The 17502-nt window shown below is 43.5% G+C and overlaps 1 protein-coding gene across 2 annotated transcripts in view; it reads right to left on the bottom strand.

The window, feature by feature from the left end:
- Positions 1-1351: 1351 nt before the first annotated feature.
- The window catches only part of RAB30 (RAB30, member RAS oncogene family), a 46986-nt gene continuing 30835 nt past the window's right edge, over positions 1352-17502 (bottom strand). The window contains exons 3-5 of one of the 2 annotated variants that reach the window (XM_079303938.1): positions 16722-16805; positions 11824-12007; positions 1352-9834 (exon numbers count right to left, since the gene is read on the bottom strand). In XM_079303938.1, the coding sequence (XP_079160064.1) occupies positions 9584-9834; positions 11824-12007; positions 16722-16805 (519 nt within the window). In that variant the 3' untranslated portion in view covers positions 1352-9583. The remainder of the gene's footprint in view (positions 9835-11823; positions 12008-16721; positions 16806-17502) is intronic. The other variant, XM_079303939.1, reaches the window with a different exon arrangement.

Raw genomic sequence — 17502 nt, 5'->3', positions numbered from 1 at the left:
GCTCCCCACACACTCGGTAGGGAGACTTTGACCATGAGAGGATGGAAGAGAGGCAGAAAAAGCTCTCTTGCTTTTGCTCCTGTAGTCAGTCAGCCTTGTCTTTCTTCCCCTGGGCAGCTTGTTCCCTTTTTGCAGGGAGCCTTTGTGTGCTCACATTCATTTCACCCTCAGCATAGCCTGGCACAAATTGTACCCTTGCTGCTACACCTGCTGAACAAGAAGAAGGTTGCACATCCCACTGGTGAAATATTCCTTGGGAAGAAGAGCTGCCACTCTTCACCTGCCCCTTACCTTTCCCCAGGAAGAGTCTGGTCTGTTTTCTACAGCCTTCACCCCTAAAAAGCAACACACTCCAGCCCTCCTCTCTTTCAGTAAAATATTCACTTCCCAAGAGGTCTGAACATCTGAAGGATGTTTTCCTTCCCCTCCCTTTGCCTTGTTCCTACCTAGAAGCATACAGGGACTTTTCCCTTTCCAAATACCTCTCTGCTCTCTCACTGACTCAAATTGCCAGCTTCCTGGGGAAAGGAAGAGCAGATGGTCCAGCCCTCATGTCAGACATTTACCAAGGAAGGAGCTTCAAGGTCAGTGGAAGAGGCAATAAAAGACACATGGTGTCTTCAGGCTTCACAGCTCGTTTCTCAGTGTAGGTGTTAGCAGGAGTCATCTTTGATGTGGGGCAGAGCACAGGGGAGGAAACATGATCCCCAGAAGGAGTCAGAGCACAAACCCTATGTATTTACCAAAAGACAAAAGGCTTAAAATGGGAGATCTTGTCCAAAAGGATTCTAGGCCTTGAGGAAGGTCATTGGAGAACTCCAGTGGAGTTCAATGAGAATGAAAACAGCAAATTGAAGGCTGAACAAAAGGAATGGCATTAAAAAAAAAAAAAATAATAAAAAAAGACTGGGTGTAAACCAAAGCATCCAACCATCACCCAACACTTAATCCTACACAAATCCAGCATCTTGCTAGGACAAGAGTTTAAGGTGCCACAGGCTCACAAGGTCAGTGAGTGGATGGTGCCTGTCAAAGGCCACCCTCTAGTGCCTGACGCCGGCATTTCTTTGGCATTTCAAACCTCTATAATTTCTCCTACTCCGAGTATGTTTTTCCTCTTCTACTGCAAAGGGACCTCACTCCCATGGGCAGCAGCTCTCCATCTGTTCTTCTTGTGAGGTCTTAGTGCTGCAAGAGCCTCAGTATGCTCAGCCCAAGCAGAAAATCCTTAGTAGCTATGAGTTTGCTGGTCTGATGTCAAATCATGTCAATTGAATGCCTTGTATTTAAGGCAACTTTGCTTTGCAGTCCAAATCAAAAACCAAACAAATCAAACACTTTGAACACCAAGTGGAAAGGATTAAACATTTATTTACATACAGATACACATGTAAGCAATTTCTAAGTATAAAAAGGACATTACAAATAAACATGAAGCATCATACATTCATCATCCTGGTCAACCCAAAACACATTCCTTTCTCAAGCCCACTGTACCACACTTGACCACGAGAACATAAAGAAGAGACAAGCCAAATGCTTCTGACAGTGAAAGATTCACAGTTTGGTGATTTGCTAACACCTATACCCTCCCCAAAGACAGCACTACCCCACCAACGACATCAATTGTCTGACCAGCTGTAGTGCATTTTTTCCACTGAAGTGGTTGTGCTTGATCAACAAAAACCACATCCTCTCCTCATTCTTCTGGCCAAATGTTTAGGAATCAGGGTTCTTGCTAAAATTCTGTACATTGTGCTAAATTCACAATTGTTGGGGAAAAAGACAGCAGACCATTGTGGGAAAAACTCCAACACAGAAAATTCCTTTAATGCTGTGACTTCCTGGCATGGAAATCACAAACAAAATGCTGCTGTTAGTGCCTAAGCAGATTTTTAAACTACAATTCCAACTATAGTTGATGGTATAAAGCATACTTTGTTCATGCTGTAAAAGAAATTACGTGCTTCAATGTTGATTTGATAGTAATCAAAGCTGAGGGTAATTCAGGTTTTCTCCTGAGGAAATGAAGATGCCTTTGTAGCATCTCTAAAAATTATCATATCTTTCAGGAAAGAGGAAATGTTTTAGATTCACAAGTCTAAAGGTAATGCAGAGCACGACAAACTTGTCAGTTAGATAACATTACAAAGGGAAACAAGCCTGTAAACATAAAATTAAAATGCCTACTCAAAGTATTAATGAATTCAAATGAGAACTGGGTGAGTCTTTCTGTATAGATCAAGAGAAGTTTGAAAAAAAATCTCATGATCTGCAAATTCACAGTACAGCCAAATATGTGCAGCAGAACAGAGTGAAGTGGAAATAAAAGAGCAGAAAGAGCCTTGTCCCATATTGACAGCTGAGTGACTGCAGCTGCTCCAATCTCAGGGTTTTGGTTTTTTTTTTCCTTTTGTAAACAGCTGTGGAGAATAAAATGGATGTGACATATCTGCAGTGCATCTTATTATGCTAAAAACGATGGCATATTTTAAACTACTTCCCCAATATCCAGAGATATACTTGTCACTCCCAATCAGCATAGTAACAAGAGCTGGGCTTGCTCCATGCTCTCATTAGAAGGCCTTTTCTCCACTAAAATGTTGGCTTCAGAAGTTAGTTTTTCCCCCTTCAGTGCTGGCTGTGTGTGGGGTGAGTGGTAACCCTTTCTTCCCAACAGTCCACAAGAGCTGAGGCAATGGCAGTGCCTGAAAACACAGCAGCTCTCCCCACCACAGACCAAGAATTTTATTCCCACTCTATTAAAATATAAAACTGGTATTCCCTCTCCTCTGTTTGCCCTTCTGTAAAGACTCAGCTGCTGGGACACTACATTTGCTAAAGCTCTGTGCCAATGATGCAACCCCAGCCCTCGGAGACATTCACATTCCCCAGTGACAGCTCCTCCTCCACACCACCCCAAGTCTCACAGGATGGAGAGCAGCACCCACCTGCTCACTAGAGAGCAACTCATTTGCACCTAACTCCCATCAATTCTTAATGTCTGAATCTCTTTTATTGATCCTGCAAAAACGAAGTATTCCTTCCTTACTGAATTAATAGCTTTATGTCCATAGTAAGAAGCTCGAGGTGGCACAGAAAATGAGCCTCTGATGCTCTTCTTTCTAACTAAAGCAGGAGTCAGATCCAGTGGTTCCTGCAATCAGATCATCCCTCTACAGTGCTTGAGGCATGAGCAGTAATTAGAGAAGAGCAGATTCATTGATGAGAGGTACTAGAGGAATCAAGCTTTGAAAAGTGCCGAGGTTTGCATTCATGTGACACCAGACACTCCAGAGCCCTTGACTGCTGCCCATGAAAGCATAAGAATGCTTTTACCATCCCCTCTACCCCAGGGGAACCCTGCACAGCTAAAATAATGACTGACACAGGTTTTGGCCATGTCATTTTCCTGCCTGAGGACCAGGCATTCAGAAAATGCTCACCAGGGACACCACCACTGCCTACTCACAAGTGTGCATGTCCTTGAGAATGTTATCCCAATATAAGCACAAGTGGAAAAAGCAAAGGTGCAAATGTAAAACAGGCATCTGTTTGAGTAATATTGTAGCACTAACCAGAGCTAAAATTCTCTTCTAAGCTTACTGGAAAGGGATAACTTGTTCAAAATATGTGGTCACATCCACCAAGTTCTAATTGCAAGTTATTAATGTGAAAACAGAGACAATCTTAAAGAGTATTGTAAACCCAGCTCCTGGTCATCCAGACAAATAAGCTGTGCTGTTGACCCTGGCTGTCCTCTTAAAACCAGTCTAACTTTTCACTGACATTTACAGCCTAAATTACACTCATTGCCATCTCATTTTTTGCTCTGTCTGCATTATCTTCCCTCAGTTATCCCATCGACTGCATTTGAAGGAGCAAGCTTTAGAGATGGGGGTTTTTTTCTGGATCTGTGGCTCCCACTCATAAAGAAACACACACCTGTGACTCACATGGCATAGATTTTACTTCTGGTTTAAGTTACAGCTCGTTCACATGAGAGGAAAGGTTGTGATGGCATCTGTGAGTGATGGCAGCTGGTGATCTATCCCAGCTGGACATGGTTCAGTACAGCAAAGGCAGCTCTGGGTCAGGTGAGTGAGGTGGGGATTAGAGGGGTAAGTCAGAGCAAGGCATTGTGCTGCTTTGGGAGCTCTGCATCATGGTCAGCATGACTACCCTGCTGTCTGCTTTCCCAGCCAAGACAAATCCTAAACTGAGGCAGATGTGAGATCAGTAACATTTATGGTACATTTAGCTACAGCTCAAGTGGATGATTACATTTCAAAGACATCACCAGTCCCAGCTGAGGTTGCTCTGCTTAGGATGCACTATAAGAAATCAAGCTCCTGTTTCCCCACCATTCATTACCATAAGACAATGTCCTTCAAAATGATGATCCTTGAACAGCAGCTACAACAATTATTACCCACTGCAACAAGAGGATAGAACTGATGCAAGGAAAAAGGGTGATGTCAAACCCCAAATTTGTTGAGATAACTTTTAAAAAACTGGAAGAAAATATTTTGATTTAACAGGCGTTTCACTGCTAGAACTGATTAGAGTATTTCCTTTGGCTCCAGATGGTTTTCTGGTGAGCCCTTATGTATAGAGACATTCAAAAAAGGACAATTTCCATACTTGTTCACTGGAAATTCACAAAGTATCCTCTAGAAACACCTTTCTCTAACTGAATTAACTCAAAAAGGACTTTGTTTGTAGGGTTGATAGGAGCCCATCACATAAGGATATTGGGTGCTTTGACACTGGAAGTAAAAGAATGCAGAATTTCAGACTAACTTCCAAAGCAAACCTTTACGAAAGCCCAGAGCAATCAAAATCAAATCCATATATGCAATTTTAAAAGAGGATGGGATGGAGAAAACCGTAAGCATGTGGAATCATCTCTTTACTTGCATTTTCTACTCCAGAGACCCATCTTTCCATTGCAGAAATGGCTGTAGCATTCATTCTGCCCACAGCCAGGAGAGGGTTTCAGTGACAGTGTCTCTAGCCATATCTGACCCCAATGGCACCACAGGTTCCCAAAGGGCAGCATATCCTGCATGTTTGCTCAGCCTGTTTCAACAGCTGGAGAATTTCACCTATTTCCCAACTGAATTCAGTCTCTGACTGCAGGAATGATGCTAGCTCAACATTTCAGCCTGATTTACAGACAGTCCCTCATACTGAGAAGACAAGTGGAAAAGCAGCTGAACAAACAGTGGTCCTTAGGGATAAGAACCAGGGCAAAACCCAGTGGATTTGACTCTAACTAATTGCATCCCTTGTCAGCAAAAGCTGTGGAAAGCCAATTGTCCCATGTATGAGCACCCACTGTGCTTCTGCATCTCTAACTTCGGCTTTTCCTCTTTTCAAATCACTGTCTCCTGTGTCAGCCCCAGTCTGCTGCTGTTATTACTGTTGCTGAAGGAATTTGATAGCCATTAACTGCTAAACCCAGACTAGCAGGAGCCAACTGTTACCAACACAGCCATCTCCAAAAAAAACACAAACAGCACCAGCAGGCTGACAGATTTTCAGGGCTGTTTCATGTGTTCTACAGCAAAGAACAAAGTATCTTGCCTGATTTGTCATGTGTGGTTTTCTTTAAATGGTGATCACAGAGCCATTTAGCACTCAGCACAAACGTGTGTCTGACTGCATGCTCAAACAGCTCACCTGGGGGTCAAATCAAGACTTCAGGGTTTGAGGTAGGAAGAGGCACCCAGCATTCCCTTTCTTTACAGAGCTCATAACTTCACTTTTTCCATCTTATTTCTTTGACCTGAAGGGTGTTTTATAATTTGGGCTTTTTGTCCCCTGATACTTTCACGAGGGAACACAAATATGGACAGAAAGGAGTCATGGCTTGTCTCAGCAAACTCTCAGTATCAACACCCAGTGCAAAACTTGGCAGCAAGTACTTCACACCCAGTGATCTGAAGCACTGAATGTTTGGTGGTTTACTCAAAATCAGCCTGACTGAATCCGTGGCTCCCACTGGAAATCAGAGTTTGGACCATCTATTGCTTGTATTAATCTCTGCAAACAGGCTTGCTAGATTAAGCTAACATCTGTTGATCATCCAGTACTGGCTTCTGCTTGGACATAATCATTGTGCTAAAAATGTCACGAAAGGGTCTCATTACAGGACTACTACAAGAATTAACATTCAGCCAGAAATAAGATTACTCCATGGCTGTGACTACATCATCCTCAAACACATTCAAATCCAGCACCCACTAAAGGCTTGGCTCTCATGAGAGTAGAGAACATTCCCAGTCAAATTTGGCCCCATTAGATCGATTCTGCATGGGTTTTGGATATTTTACCCAGCAAACATCACAAAGCTTTTACTGACAGTTGTCTCAAAAATCTAGCAAGGTGTTTATTTGGAGAGCTGATTATCACATAATTGGGACTTTTTTGTTTTGCAAGACTCTGCAGTTGATAAAGTTCCTCTTCCAGGTGGGAAGACTTCAGCAGTGAAGCTGAAGAGAAGATGTACAAGAGAAAATAAGCCCTCAGTGCTACAAGGAAAGTTTGGCTGTATGCACTACAGAGATATTCAAAGGTGTACAAAAGTAACTCCAGTAAATGAATTACTACTAGAAAACATCACTTCTTCAACAACAGGGATGTTTGCAAACAGCAGAAAGAGGGGTGAGTTTTAAACTACAGCTTTACATGGTTTATGACCATGTAAAAAGCATTGCACATACCACCATTGTTTCCTTTCAAGTTTTTCAGTCTATACAGACAAACACTGAGAGGAATCAGTTCAAATTTGACTGAAGGAATCAGGTCATTCTCTTGAACATTAGCCCAACCACAGCACTCCACCCCACCACAAAAGCACATCACTGTCTGGAGATGGAGTCCTTACACAAAGATTCACTAGCAATAAAAAGAACTGGTGCTTTGAGGTTGCTAGTAGGCAGCTAGTCTCCAAAATAGTCACCTACAGATTAGGAAAGCACTGGGAAAAGATTCAAAGATTCAGATTTCCAGAAAACTCAAAGTAAAAAAAAATTTAAAAAATTAAAAAAGTTAGCAGTTTCTTCTATTTGACTAGCTCAGTTTGTTCAGTCATGTTCCAATTCCAGAAGTGATGCAAGGAGCACTTTAAAATGCATTTATAGTGCTACTCAGCAGGGATGAAGAGTACCTGGCCATCTTTCTTTGACCTGTTTGGAAACCAGGCTGAGTTACCCATGGGTGTTTTATTGGGCAGTCTCCTTCCTCCTTGATGAAGCTGTTCAAAGACCCCTGCCCTATTTGTAATCAATTATATGCTGACAGGTCCAGGTTCAGGGAGTAAGAGCTACTACAAATTAAATACACATGGTATGGATTTTTAACTTGAGTGTTACCTGCCATGGAACACCCTGAGCCCAGCTCTAAAGAACTACCTAAGAGCTCAGCAGAATCAGCTGTCTTGGAGTTGGGTGCCCTTCACAAGCTCAAATGAAGCTGCACTTGGCAGTCTGGGGAATGCTCAAGAAGAAAGAGACTGCTCTTCAGCACAGGCTGTATCACATGGTCCAGCACAGCAGAAGCCACCAAGTCCCACACATTTCCAAATCCTCCAGATTACAACATGAGCAGAGACTGAAATGGACCAGAGCAGAGCAGCAGATGACGTGTTCCCCAACATCTCACACTTACAGAAGCTCTTTGCTAAATGTTACTTAAATGACAAACAAGCTGCATACCATAATTTCTACATCTTCCTTTTACCACTAGTCAAAAGTAACCTAAAAATAGCAAGAAAATATATTAAAAATGGCCATATGACAAAGCAATCTCCCCTCTCTCTGACACAGAGTCAACTCCCCATTACGTATCAAAGGCACAACATGATACAGCCCAAAGAAATCTTTCCATGAAACAAACAAAAAGCATTTCAAAATGCCTCTTTTTTTAATTGCTATTTTTTTCAAGAAGTACTTACTGGCAGCTTTTTATGTCAATACAAAAGCTCTATTACAATCTTCAGTAAAAGCCAAACAATATTAAATTGATTAACTCTAAATTGCAGCATATCACAGCCATGTAATCACCAGGAGAGATTTATCCAGATTAGCTAAACTGAACTCAAACTCCTAAATGAAATTGTTTATGTGCACATTCACTATCTTCTGGTTTTGCTTCCATGCCAAAGTGTAAATCTGCAATGCATTGTATGGCACTAGAGGTGGAGTAACATCACAAACTCCAGGGTGCTTCCACTTCAGAGGCTCTGCAGGAAGAAGTTACATGTACCAGAGTTTGGGATTAAGGGTACAAAGCATCAGGTAAATAAAATGACTCCACAGCCCTGAACCTAGAAGCTACCCAAGCAGAGAGAGGAAATGCCAAGAAGAGACCTTCATGAGCACCTCTGAGAGCAGTTCCACAAGGTGAGAGATGGATGGGGCAAACATGGAAGGATGGCCCTGACCATCAAACCAACCCTCTACGAATTTGTGCTCCTGCCTTCCAACAGGAGCTGTATCTACAGGCTTTGTTTTGTTTTTCAGCTGGACACATTGCAGACTGCCAGCTCAGACTGTGCTTCCTTTGAACCCTTACACCCCATCCATGCAGGCACAAGACTTTGGTCATGTCTGGTGCACTTCTGCCAAGTCCACCAATAATCTTTCCCAAGGCTAACTTTCTACATCAGGATATGACTAATTAGATGAGGAATGGTTAATTTATTTATTTATTTTATTTCTGGAAAGTCTTTTCATCCTTTGTTGGATATCCAAGAAGCACAGAGTTTCCCACTATGTTTAGGCCTAGAAAAAGAGGTAATGAGATTTTTTTATTATTATTTTTATGAACAGTGCTTATTAGTGGTTTTTTTTTCCTAACCAGTCTAAGTTACACATTCAGAAGACAGTAATATGGTAAGACTACATTTGGCCTATGGAATATTTGCTGAACTGCTAGCACCAAAGGGAGCAACTGAGCCGTATCCATGTCTTCTTCAATCTTGAAAACGCTGCTATATGTAGCTTTTTTGTTTATTCCACGTTCATGAAAGTGCCTGAAGATGAGAGACATAACACTATTTCAAACACCAGAGTCCTCCATGAAGATGCAGATGTTATGTACACATCCTAAGAGCTCACTTGCTGACAGCCCAGAGGATTGCCAGCATAGCCCGAAGTCAGCGTTCATTGTTGCGTTTCTTCTTACTTTGTTTTACTTTAAAAAGGATCAAACACGTTGTTGTGTAAGAGAGATTTTGATCTCTTCAGTATCTTCAAGAAAGGCTGGTCTACTCTCCCACAGAAGGAAACAAAACAGCTCATGTTCTGCATTACATGAAGCACTTGTGCAACTCTTTCTTTTCCGACCTGCTCCGCAGACTGCAAGAAAAATGAAATTTAAACCCTGTTGTATTCTGCTACATTGCCATGCAGCTGGAGCCATCAGCCTGCCATGTTTCCAGGACTGTAACCTGACTCTGAATAAGCCAGATGGGTCAGATTGGCAGGAATTCCTTCAAGTAGATAAATCCCAGCATAGAAAAAAAAAAAAAAATCCACTTGGCCCATGGCAGAAGAAGCAATCACATGCCAGCTCTTTAATTAAAATTACAGCAAGTCAAGTAGCTGATACTTTTCCCCTCTCCTGGTAAGGGGGATGAGACATTGTTCACAAGGGTGTTCTGTCGTGCCTCGCTGATCAACCGGCAGGCCAAGTCCAGGAAGAGTTTTTCCACATTATCCGATTCTTTTGCTGATGTTTCCAGATAGTACATGTCCTGTGCTTCAGAAAACTCTGCAGCTCTCTGCTGGGAGACTTCCCTCTTATCAGCTAAATCAATCTTATTACCTGCATTGATAAAATATTTTAGAAAATTAGTTAATTTAATTTCAAAACCAAGAGAAACTGAGGTATATAAAGGATATGTAAGAGTTTGGTTCAATATGTTTGAATATGTAACTCCTAGTGCTTGCTCTCCCCTGCAAATAATGGATTCCCTGGAACACCCAAGTCCATTTAATATCAGTTCATGTAATGAAATATGCCCTATGAACATCCAAGCCAGTTTGCTTTAATTTAGCACCAGTGCATCTGCTTGCTGCTATCAACCAACATTAAAGGATTTCCATGCTAACATCTATTGAAAATTCTCCTGTGCTTGCTCTGAGGAGCACTTAAAATGTCAATTACAGCATATGAAACACTAAGTGTGATATTCATCATGTTGTTATAAGCTTTGTGAAAAGCCTGGCATGGAAGGAAGGCTCCCTATTTTAATATTCCAGTTTAGGACTTGGCTGCAGAGGCTGGAGCTGGGAGGCACTTGCAGAGTGAGGAGGGGCAAGACCAACCCTTTGGTTCAGACAGGTCTGTTTAGCAGAGAGTTGATTAAAGCCCCAAGCAATCATCTGATATGATTATACACTATTAAGAATCTGATATGATTATACACTATTGCTGGTCACTTAATTTCAAACGTGATGTTTCTGTCATAAATTAATCTTAAAATTAAGGTAAGAGACCAGGACCTGCAGTAACAGGCTGCTCTGTCCACAGACTCAGCAGGTTCAGGAGGAGACATCTCCTGGTCCCACTCCTACCAGCACTTTTGTGAGAGCCTGTGGGAGGAGAAGGTGGTGTTTCTACCAGCAAGCCTTGTCTCATTGCCTTCTCCTCGTCTAATATCTCCTTCTTTCCCAATAAAGCAGTGTCTTGGACCCACTACCTGCACTGAAGTTACCTTTCTAAACAGATTATCACTCAGCACAAGTGGTTTATGGGTGTCACCATCTTCAAAGGGTGTGTTATGACTAAAATATGATTTATATGTTCTGCTGCAGATGCTAGCAATTAACTTAATGTTCACTGAAAAAAAAAAATCAATTTGTTAGTCATTTATTAATTATTTCTGCACCACTTGCATCCTGGCCATACTCATGGAATACGAGTTTCTTGTATGAAAGATCTATAAACCCCACAGTTCACTTGAAGTAGCACTGGGGCATGTTAAACTCTAAAGATTTTTTTTTTTTCCTTTAAAATGCACTTTCAGACACCTCTTACAATGACCTAGATTTTTTCATTTAAATAGCAAACTATTAAAAGTGACACTGCAGCATGAAACTTTTTAGCTTTCCCCAAGTTATTTTTCCACTGTTCTTTATATATTCTTGGACCTTTAAAAGCCAAGTCCCAACTCTGAGATGCTGAAAGCAGAGCATGGAAAAGCACTGGTAGGCAAAATAACCTTCGCCTTGCTTGTAGCAGACAGATGGCCTGAGGTCTGTTTTGCCTTGAGTTGAAGCTCTGCAGATTAATATAACACTCAGTTGTTTATTTTTAGTTTCCCTAAAATCCATGCAAGAACATCCAGTTTTCCAGCTCTGCCCCACCTATGAACACTACGATCCACACGACCACCACGTCCTGATGTGGCTGCCGGATCCTGCACGGAGTACAGCAAACTGCAGACATCACCAGCTCCAGCAGATCCTGACTGATGTGTGGAGATCTGGAGTCACAAGGGGAACTGCTCTACTCTTAGCTTGGTGGAAGTTGTGCCCTCTACACCCCAGACTGGCGGGAAGCATCCCAGTGTAGCCCCAAAGCAGGAGCACACCTCCGGGGTGGCCGCGGCATCCCCAACGCCGCTGGGCGCGCGGGGCAGGGCTGGAGCCCCGGGGAGCGGGGCAGGGCCGGAGCCCCGGGGAGCGGGACAGGGCCGGAGCCCCGGGGAGCGGGACAGGGCCGGAGCCCCGGGGAGCGGGGCAGGGCCAGAGCCCCGGGGAGCGGGGCAGGGCCAGAGCCCCGGGCTGCGGGGCAGGGCTGGTGGCTTACCCACGAGCACGGTGATGACCTTGTTGCTGGCGTACTGCTCGATCTCGCGCAGCCACTCGGGCAGGCAGCGGAAGGACTCCTCGCAGGTGATGTCGTAGGTCAGGATCAGCGCGTTGGCGCTGCGGTAGTAGCTCTGCGTGATGGAGCGGAACCGCTCCTGCCCGGCCGTGTCCCAGATCTGCAGCTTTGGCCGCAGCAAGGCAAGAGCACGGCCAAAAGGGAAAAAAAAGGAAAATACATATCTATTTAATTTTTAAAAATTTGATAGCAGCACTATTGTTACCAAAAAATTCCCCTTCAGGGCAAAACCAACGCTGGGAAACCACTTTGCTCCTCTCCCCTTGGCTTCCCTTCCCCCAGCATTATTTGTTTCTGTTCCTGCACTTTGTGCCTTGCATTTCAATCCACAAGTCAGCTGGCACTGTGGCTGACAGCCCTGGAAGCTGCAGCTCTGTTGGATTCCATGAAACTTCCAGCATCTCCCTCTGCAGTGGGCAGAACTGCCAGCCTGGAGGGGCTAGAGGGAGAAAGTCACTTCTCCCGGCCCAGTAATCCAACAACAGCAGCTTCCATTCCCAAGAAGGGGTAAAAAAACCTCTCCTCTAGCTCATGGAGCTGTTTGCAGTTATCCAGAGACAATGCAGTGATGGGTGGAAAGCACAGGATTGAACAAGGAGCTCAGCTGAAGGCTTATAGAAGGTTTGGAACACATTTCCTCTCTACAACTTCAGCCATCCCATCCAGCTGCTCACTGTTTGCACTCCCAACACGTAGAATTGGCTGCATCACAGAATCCTAAAATGATTTGAGCTGGAAGGGACCATCTAGCTCCCAGCCCTTGCCATGGGGAGGGGCACCTTCCACCAGACCAGGTTGTTCAAAGCTTTATCCAGCCTGGGCTTGAATACCTCCAGGGATGGGGCATCCAGAACTTCTCTGGACAGTCTGTGCCTGTGTCTCACCAGCATGAAAGAATTCATGAATGTTTGCCAAACCCTCTAGATCCACAAAGACAACATTTACCAATACAAACTACACTTATACTGGTTTTATATTTTGACCGTCTGATAGTTTTTAGTGGGTCATCAAAACCTCAATTCTTCAAAAAGGAAGTCTAAGAAAAATATCCATGACTAACATAATTTCAAGATAAAAGAGTATTTCTCTCCTTCAGCTTTTATTTTTAAAGCACCTCTCCCTGGAATTAAATATGTGGAAGGATGACTTCTAGCCAAAATCCTGTGTACTTTGGAACTGGGCAAGAATAAGGTTTTCTCTGTACAGGCTGCTGAATATATGGAAAGAATCTCAAATATTTTACCTTTTTCTTCCCAAAGTTGAGCTACACCAGCCACTCATCATAAATATATTAGTTTGAAACAAAAGCTCCCAGTAGCAGCTTTTAGATGTGGAGCAGGATTTTGGGGGAAAAAAGACAACAAAACCCACACTTTTTTTTTTTTTTTTGTTTAAACAAAGTAATTGTGACAGGCTCCTGGGCACCTTTGTGCTTTAATCTCTTGGTATAGTTGTACTTAAATGGCTGAGTCTGGTATCTGTAAAGTGACACACAAAACCATAAGTGAAATTACTTGCACATGAAAACCAGATAATGACTGAGTCCTCATTAAAACAAACCAGCCTCCAAACTCTGGCAGATGGAAAGATTCAGATAATTCTGTTGTTACTCAGCTGTTTCCTGGGAAAAACATTTAATCACCGTCTGCTGGTTAAGTCCAGCGTATATATGTTCTGCCTTTATTGAGAAGATATCTAAATTGATAAAAACTTGATGTGAATATGTCCTGCCATTGCTTTAATCTAAGAGACATTGAAAGCAGAAGAGACTGTGCTGGGGGGAGCAGACATGAGTCTACCTGAGAGCTGGCTGCAGAAGGCAGGGAAGAACTTTCAATCTTGCAGCCACCAATAAACTTTTAGTGCATCCAAAATGCACATCTCACACTTTCCCTCACTGGTCATTTCTGTCAAGTAACATATTTCACAGCAACTATTTTATTTGTACAATTTCCCCCCCCCCCCCCCAGAATAACCAAAGAAGAGCATCTGACTCAGCCTGCAGCAACTCTAGATGTTTATTTTCTTGGTGTCAGCTGATGCTTCCCACCCTCCCAACATCTGCACACACATTTATCTTTCCACCAAGTGCATACAGCACAGCCCTCTGCTTGCAGCACTGAGGATGCTTAGCTTTGACCAGCATGGCAAGTGCTTGTCTGCTTTGCTCCAATTTGTGGGCTCTCTTGGTACAAGTGCTGCACATATTTTTGGAGTTCATTGGAAGAAGCCAGGCAGATCAAACTCCCCTCACAACTGCACAGTGCTCTCTCAGCTCATTGGGCAGTGAGCTTTGGTAGCTGCTCATATCAGGAAAAGCCTGCACACAGCTTTCATACCAAAGAGTCCCTCTCCACTGACTTTATAAAGCTATTTTCAAAGCTGGAAAGTATTTTTCCCCAGAAATCCATAATTTATTTTCAACTCTGAAAACTCTTTTGGTAAACATCTCTGCTCCCTCATTCTGGATCCCAGCAGACATGCAGGGGAGGCTGCCCAGCACAGAGGCAAGAGAGTCATGGCTTGGGCACTGCTACAGGAGCTAACAGCCAGAGCAGCTCTGTTCTCTGACTCATTCCTGCTTTCCCCTCTCAAATGTTTATTCTCACAAGCACTGCTTACTCAAAGAGTTTCATCTATAAAACTACTGAAAGAAATCTGTTTGCCTTCCAGACTCCAAAAGCACATTCCAATGCCCAAATGATCATACTAAGCTCCCACCATGGCTTGGTCACTGAAACTGAGCTCCAGCAACTCCAATTTACTGCACTGCTGGGGGCAGGAGAGTGACTTTAGAAGCCAGCATTGGCCATGTGAAATACAGCAGATAGCACTTGCTAAGGCTCTGTGACACACAATCCTGCCCCAAGGGTATTCAGAGAGGACACTTGTGCATTCATCAGACATTTGCAGGGCAGCAGTGACTTTTCACTTAGCTTGTACAGCTTCCCTGAACCATCCTTGCCCCTGAGACAGCTCATACTGGCACAACTGCTTCCAATATTCTCTTTAGAACTTGGCACCCTCAGTCCAAATTAGTCTTAAAACAGGATTATATCACAGGAGCAACACTTCAAATGCAGGCAAATCCTGAGGGCAAGTTCACCAGTACAAACCCCAGACCTCATATATAAGTGATGTTCTAAAGGCTCCAGCAGAATTTGACAGAGAACCAGATGCTTGAAAAGAAGAGGTATCTAAAGTGGATGGGATTCATGCACCCCAGGACTGCCTCTAATGATTAGGACAGTCTTGAGGTCACTGATTTAAACTCTGAATATAAGAAAGAATAAAATCCACTGCAGCAATTACACCATCTACCAGCTCAGATCCTCTGAGTTGCTTCACTGGAGCTGCTTTTGGCTGAAAAAAACATCTCTGCTATCTGAGCAGCTTGGAACAAGCAGCATTCATGTCCTGGCCAATGAGCATCACAACCAGCAAGCTGAGCACCATCACCACCTGGGCTACACATGACTCTCACTGCTGCTCTGGCCCACCTGCACAGCCACCTGCTAAGTATAAACTTGGTCTGTATCAGGTGAAGGTTTTTCTACCTCTTGTCCTTCACCTGCTCAGGTGGGAAGGCCTCCTGGTGAAACACCACCACTCCCCAGAAGTTTGTAAGCTCCACACACAGCACAGTCACAGCTTGCTGACATGACCACAGCTCTTAAAATATGTCCTAAACTTAGCAACACAACATCTCATTTTCTTCTTAAAACCCCTCTGTGGTGCTGTAGTACAGGTTAAAAAAAAATCCCCAGGGCTGAAAATCTGCCCAAGTCCCCTGTTTCCATTCCATCACTTACACAAGCTTAAAACCAGGTCTCAGTGTCACACCCAGCCACTGTCACACTCTTGCATTTGCTCACTATTGGGTTTAAAAAAGGACAGTAAGGGGTTTCACTTTGGTTTTCACTTTGATGCCCCTGAATTTCATTTAGGAGCAGCTCAGGGATCATGGAAAGCTTGGTCCATATTATAGGCTCAAATAATTACTTTTTTCTCATCTCAGATATCACAGCACCTCAAGTGAAACCTCTTCTAATGAACAAAGTGGTAGCAGCCAACATTTCTGGGCTCTGGAACCCAACCACAGACCCCATTAAAGCATGAGATTGGTCTCCAATCCCATGCTTTGTGTGTTTTGGCCCAGGCAAAGTAGCTCTGCCAAATGATGCTCAGGCACAGTTTGGGAGTCAGCTCAGGACAAGGACAGTTTCCCAGAAGCAGGTTCCACCCTATTTTAGAGGGTGAAAGAGTTAAAAATATGGAGAACTCTGCCCTTTGCAGTTCAACCAGTTGGCTGAAGCACAAGTAGTGTGATGAGCTCTGCTTCTCTCCAAATCCATAACTTGGCAGAAGTGGAAGATGAGCCTTGGCTGTGCAGAACCACCAAGTCCAGATGTCTGTGCTCCCCAATGGCCATCCCGGGAGCTCACAGCAGAAGACTTTCCTCAAGCACATCCCAGTGGGATGCTTACCAGAATGACAGTGAGCAGAGGCTGCACTAAAATGCTTCTTTGGGCTTCCTCAACCTGAGCCAGGCATAACCTTAATGTCTCCCAAGCAAGAACTACAGTTTTGCAAGGTCTCCCTGTTCCACTTTCTCCATTCCAGCAGGTTCACTGTTACAATCCTGACAGCAATGGTGGAGAGGGGCACATGGATTGTTAGACCCTGCACTGCCCAAGCCCACAAATGCCAGACAGCCCTGACCTTCCTTGAGTGTTTTCCAGCAGAGGAAGGGCTGCAGCAAAAAACCTCAGCTTTGGTCCTGCCACAGGAATTTACACTTGAAATTATCAGGCTCCTACCTTTACTTTTTCACCGTTTATCTCCACAGTTTTAATCATAAAGTCAACCCCAATCGTGGCTCCTTGTCCTGGTGGGAAAAGCCCCTGGAAGAAAACAATAGTTTGATTAAACTTTTTTCAACAACAAGACAAAAGTCTCACTGGATGCCAATCCTCACCCTTTCCCATCTTTAAAACTCTTAAAAATTCATTCATTGTCCCCTTCCCATGACATTTAGTTCCATCACATTTAGAGTGTGACATTTCCCCAGCATGAAGTTTACCATAAATTCAACCCTGTTGTGTTTTCCCTGCCTTATACATCCCTAGTTATGCAGCAAGTCATTGACTTGAGAGGTAGGAACACAGGAAAAAAAAAGGAAGAAAAATGAGGGGGAAAGCCCTTCTCTACAGTTGGGGACACATCCATCCCCTACAGCAGCTGTGCTGCCAAAGAACAAGCAGCAGAAGTTGCCAAATATTTTTGCTGTTAACCTTTTAGGTATGACTAGCTTTATTGCCACTGGCTGCCACATGTTTTTGTAGAGCATTTAAAATCACTATAGCTTCAAAACTAAAATTAACAGCAAAGGGGAAAACTGCTGACAATTCCTAGTGCAGAGTGCAACCAAAACCCCACAACTTGAGCTTTATGATGCATCATGCAAAGCATTCCCTTGCTTTGGATCACAGGGGCTATTCTGACAATAGAAAGGGACACTGGACTGACAGCTCAGGACACAGATTATTTATTTACTAATGATAAATAACGGAGTACTTTGTGCAGCAAAGCTTGGGGAGG

Source organism: Erithacus rubecula (genome assembly GCF_903797595.1).
Source record: "Erithacus rubecula genome assembly, chromosome: 1".
In the NCBI taxonomy this organism is placed as follows: Eukaryota; Metazoa; Chordata; class Aves; order Passeriformes; family Muscicapidae; genus Erithacus; species Erithacus rubecula.
The sequence above is the reverse complement of the archived record's forward strand: the minus strand, read 5'-3'. Positions and strand labels throughout refer to the sequence as shown.